Source organism: Lithobates pipiens, unplaced genomic scaffold (assembly GCF_037356315.1).
Source record: "Lithobates pipiens isolate NorthernLeopardFrog02 unplaced genomic scaffold, aLitPip1_a1.2 Scaffold_22, whole genome shotgun sequence".
NCBI classification, from domain to species: domain Eukaryota; kingdom Metazoa; phylum Chordata; class Amphibia; order Anura; family Ranidae; genus Lithobates; species Lithobates pipiens.
Window position 1 is genome coordinate 27601798 of NW_027507784.1, and position 5565 is coordinate 27607362.

The 5565-nt window shown below is 38.2% G+C and overlaps 1 protein-coding gene across 1 annotated transcript; it reads right to left on the reverse strand.

Annotated features, from left to right (window-relative positions):
- Window positions 1–212: 212 nt before the first annotated feature.
- Window positions 213–4896, reverse strand: LOC143923476 (uncharacterized). Its single transcript, XM_077447163.1, has 3 exons — window positions 4772–4896; window positions 4364–4438; window positions 213–2666 (listed from the first exon to the last, which is right to left on the reverse strand). The coding sequence occupies exons 1-3, from the start codon at window positions 4811–4813 to the stop codon at window positions 2160–2162; spliced, it is 624 nt and encodes a 207-aa protein (XP_077303289.1). The 5' UTR covers window positions 4814–4896; the 3' UTR covers window positions 213–2159.
- Between the last annotated feature and the right edge of the window lie 669 nt (window positions 4897–5565).

The following is a 5565-nucleotide window of genomic DNA, read 5'->3' on the forward strand; positions in this document are numbered from 1 at the left end:
TATCCGGTAAAAGAATGTACCACCGTTATAGCTTGGGCTGCAACTAAGGATCATTTTCATAATTGATTAGTTGGCCAATTGTTTTGATTAATCAATTAATTGGTTAATAACCTTAAAAAAAAAAAAGAGTGGTATATATTTTTGTTAAAGCGGGAGTCCGCCGGGAGTTCCGCCGTTTTTTTGTTTTTTTTAAAAGCCAGCAGCTACAAATACTGCAGCTGCTGACTTTTAAAATAAGGACAATTACCTGCCCAGCGCGCCCGCGATGTCGGCACCCGAAGCCGATCTCTCGATCGTCTCTTGGGTGCTGCCGCCGCCATCTTGGGTATGGGAATCAGGAAGTGGAGCCTTTCGGCTTCATTTCCCGGTTCCCTACTGCGCATGCGCGAGTTGTGCTGCGCAATAAGGATGGTCCCGCTGCCTCTAGGATCCGTGTGTTTCCCAGCAGGCAGCGGGGGACTTTCGGAAAGGGGCGTAGATTCTGCAGAATCTACTCCCCTTTGCGCAGATAGCTATGCCGGAAGTGGGTGCAGATACCTGTACTGTACAGGTACCTGCACCCCCCTCCCCCCTGAAAGGTGCCAATTGTGGCGCCGGAGGGGGGGAGGATTCCAATGAACGGAAGGTCCTCTGGACCTCTGCTTTAATATGTAAAGTTTAAAAAAAGGCAGTTCATTCTTAAATATCTCTATGCAGTGGTGAGTATAAATAACCAACTGTGTGGTTAGGGAGCAAAATCTCTAAACCACTCTAAAACTAACAGACAGAAGAGATATACTGTATATACTATTAGAAGAGATATATACTGTATATACTATTAGAGGAGATATACCCTGTATATACTATTAGAGGAGATATACCCTCTATATACTATTAGAGGAGATATATACTGTATATACTATTAGAGGAGATATACACTGTATATACTATTAGAGGAGACGTATACTGTATATACTATTAGAGGAGATATACACTGTATATACTATTAGATGATATATACTGTATATACTATTAGAATAGATATATCGTATATACTATTAGAGGAGATATACTGTATATACTATTAGAGGAGATATACTGTATATACTATTAAAGGGCAAATCTGGTAAATATCAGACTCAGAGATAATTTTTTTTGTTATTTAAAAAAAAATAAATGATGTCTTCCCTCAAAAAAAAATGTCATTTTAAGAACGTTTGTTCGATTTTATAATCGTTAGTGGGGTCAAATTGACATTCATTTTCAACCATAGTGACGGTGAAATTTAGAAATAGAAAACTTCTTGGTCAAAGGAATTTTCAGACAGTGTATGTGGTTTTTCGTTCAGAAATTACATTCGTTCTAAAAACAGAATGTTAAAAACAAGTGAAAATTACAAACATTCTTTCATTCAGTGAATGTACAAAGATTTTTCGTCTGAATATTCTCATCTAAAAAAAATTGATCGGTGTGCACAGCATAAGGCTCGGTACACACCTATGCAGTTTGCTTTTGATCTGTTTCTGCCATGCTTTTTGATTTTGCTGCGATTTGCGTTTTTGCTTTTTTTTTTTTGGCCAATTTGTTGTTGGGCAGATTAAAAACACAAATTGGTGCAAAAATGCATTACATGCTTTTCTGCAGCTTCTCCATTGAAGTATATTGAACCCAAAAAGCACCAATTTGCATAAAAAAAAAGTCCCTGGCCCTTCACAAATATGCAACGGCTGCAAAAAAGCATTGATGTGAATGTGTCCCATAGAAAACCATGTAAATGAACTGTAGTGTGTTTCTGCAAAAAGCACAAAAAACACAGAGGTGTGAACCAGGTCTAAGACGTTTAGAAACATAACGGGGTTAAAATTAGCACTTTATAGTACACAAAGCAGATAATCACTACTGTAAGAGGTTCATTTTTTTTTTTTACAATAGACCTGTGAAAGAAATATTTACAGTAGCGATTTGCTCTTTTTGTACTATAAAGGGCTAATTTTAGATTATTTTTAACCCCATTATGTTACTAACCGATTAATTGATTATGAAAATAGTAATCGATTCATTTCATAATCGATTGGTTGTCGATTAATTGATTCGTTGTTTCAGCCCTAGTTATAGTAAACAGTTCATAAGTAAGGAACGTCTTAGTCCTTCCAGAGATATTTCCAGGAATGATGCCAGTCTTATTTGTCCACCAGACGTTCTGTGTCCTCTGTGGACATCTCTGTACTGCGCCCAGCTTTTGTGTCTTTTTTCTTTTCCACGTGTCCAACAACATGGCCAACGCCTGCTCCAACACTTGTGCCGATAACTCCGCTGACAGAGCTTCCGAGTGCCCCTGTGACCACTGCCGCATTTGCAGTGCCCAATAAACCCGCAGCGAGCACAGTCCCACCCATGGCTGCCCCTAAAACCCCACCGGCCAGGCTCAGGACTCCGCCTCCTACTGCACAGCCAACACCCACTGCACACTTGGTGAATCGCTTGGAATATTTGGCGCAGAAACGCTCTTCTTTTTCTTTCAGCAGAGATTTCATCTCTTCCATGAGCATCTCCTTCTCTGCAGCATTATCGCCTCTCAGGATACCCTCATACGTATCTAGAAGAACATCAGCCTGCTCTCTGACCCTGGTCCTCATCTCAGATGTCTTTAGCTGAAGGACCTTAAATGGAGAACCTTTGGCAGGGAGCTGTAGGAGATAAAGAACAGTAAAAATCAAATGAAATCTTGGACTTGCCCAGGTTAGTGTGAAACTAGAACATCTGGTGCTACATACCACACCACCTACATTAAACCACAGAAATTCTATATCTATAAAGGAACGTGCACCTTTGGTTAAATATCTGGACAATTTTTACAAATATTCTCTGAAGGGGATAATTAACATGAACTTCAAAAGTACATTTCTAGCAGTCTCTTAGGTTGGATAGAACAATATTACATATTTTTGACCAGCTTTGGAGAAATAAGTGACATTATAACAACATTTAGTGACTCCATCAGTCAAGTCTCTGGATCTCCATAGGAGGATGTTGTAAATGCCAACTTTGTTTGAGCACAGGAGAGGAGCACTCCTACCTCAATCCCCTTCTCAAACTCTTTCCCTTTGTCTCTGTTCCGCTTTGTCTTTTGCTTCTTCCTACCCCTTTGTACTACTAAAAAAACTCATAAAGTGGTTCTAAAGTCAGAAGGTTTTCAATCTTAATGCTTTCTTTGCATTAAGGTAAAAAAACATTCTGTGTGCAGCAGCAGCAGCACCCTCCTCATTGGTGGAGACAGCAGTGGGTCGCCATTGGCTGTCAAGTCAGTGAGCCAATGAGGAGATAGAGGGGGCGGGACCAAGGGAGCTTCGTGTCTGAATGGACACACAGAGTAGCAGCTCAGCTTGGCTGCCTCCATAGCAAGCTGCTGGCTGTAGGGGCACTTCGCAGGGGGGAGGGGCCCGGAACACAGGCGAGGGTCCGAGAAGAGGAGGATTGGGGCTGCCCTGTGCAAAACCATTCCACAGAGCAGGTGAGTATAAGATGTTTGTTAGTTTTAATCAAAAAAGCCAAGACTTTAATATCACTTTAAGGAAGCAAACTGCATCAAGCTCGGCTTACCAAAAAGTCATATCACTCGCCTCTTCTGGACCTTCTTCTGAACTGCAGCCAATGGCAACAATAAACCATGCCTGAGCTATGTGTGTAGGTATAGCAGCTTGTAGTCTCCAGAGGAGCATGTGACACAGGAAATGCCCAAACAAGGCTGCAAATTTAACACTTTTTAAAACATTTTTTTAATGAATTTGACATATTATAGGGTATACTAAACATTAGTGATAGGATTTACGTCTACCTTTATCTTTTACAATCAATTACTTTTCAATTCAGTAATTATTTATTACTATGATATATAGCATAGATTTCTAAACCCACCAGCTACAGGAAGTGCCTAAACAAAAACTTCCATGCAAGATCAGAGATTATTTTAACAAAAGCTGCAGAATAAAACAAAAATAAAGTTTTAAAACAATTTTTTATCAATTTAATTTAATTCAATAAGGGAAATTATCTACTACTTTATCTTTTACTATCCATTTCTTTTTAATTTAGTTATTATTTTACAAGCAATTACAGATCATATCGTGCATAGCGTCCATTTCCACAAAAAAAAATAAAAAAATTTACTTTTCTTTTTTAAATAATGTAACATTTTAACATTTAATTTTAGTTCACATCAACTTTATCTTTTACTATCAATATTTTGTTTTATTTTTTTTTTCCATTTTTAATTCAGTACAGAGAAATGCAGCTCAGATGTGTTCATTTTCCCCATATAAATGTTGACATTTCATATACAAAAAGACATGTCGGAGTATCGGGTAATGAGGGGTCTCAGTATTACCTGCTGCTCCAAGAATTCCTGAAATCTTTGTAAGACAGTATTCATGTCTTTCCGGTTTTCAAGTGAATAAAACATCTGTTGGGAGAATTGGACACAATGCGGTTAATGCACTAAAGCTGGGAGAGTGCGAAAATCAGTCTCACTTCTGCGAAGCAACCAATCAGCATCTAACCTCAGCTTGTTCAGTTAAGCTTTGGCAATGACCTGGAAGCTGATTGGTTTCTACGCAGAAATAGTTTATAAATAAACTTCAATGGGTCTGATTAAAGTAGAACTCCAGCAAAAACAAACAAAAAAATAATAATTAGCCCATTATAAGAAAAAATAACACAAATAATATTTTACATACAGGCCATCAAGAGTGTCCATTATATAAAAATTCCCAATATAATATACTGTAATAAATACCTTCAAGGGGGAAGTAAAGCTGTACGGTTTCCTCTGTAGCATGACGACAAATTCCTATAAAATAAGAATAGTGTGTTATTGTCTGAACTCAAACTGGAACTTTATTTTATTTATAAAATATTTATAAGTCCCTCTTTCACTCCATATATTAAAAATAAATAAAACAAAAGGTGTAAAATAATGTCAAGTTTCAACCTCTCTATATTGTTTCTTCCTTGGTCCAGCACTGGTAGTCCTTTTCAGGGCAGAACAACACTCAGCATTTCTACCCACAATACTCCACCAAGGCTGGGCGGCACTCATGCGCCATTACCTAAGCGTTACTTAGTCTTGGAAGAATGATCCCCTTTACCTGTATTCAGAAGAAGAGGATCTTCCTGGAACATTTCCAGACCAGCTTAAATAATGTGAGCAAGTTCTTCTTAAAGACAGCTCGAAGAAAGGTGTTTTTTTTTTTTTTGTGTGGGGGGTGTTATCCACTTTAAAACCTCAACCCAATGGGATTTTATATATTCCTCTTAGGTTGACTTATGGTTCTGAAAGACATTATTAAGCACTTAAGCCCTGGACCATTTTGCTGGCAAAAGGCCAGAGCACTTTTTGCGATTCGGCACTGCGTCGCTTTAACTGACAATTGTGCGGTTGTGCGACGTGGCTCTCAAATAAAATTGACGTCCTTTTTTCCCCACAAATAGAGCTTTCTTTTGGTAGTATTTGATAACCTCTGCAGTTTTTATTTTTTGCGCTATAAACAAAAAAATTGTGTATTTTTTACTTTTTGCTATAATAAATAC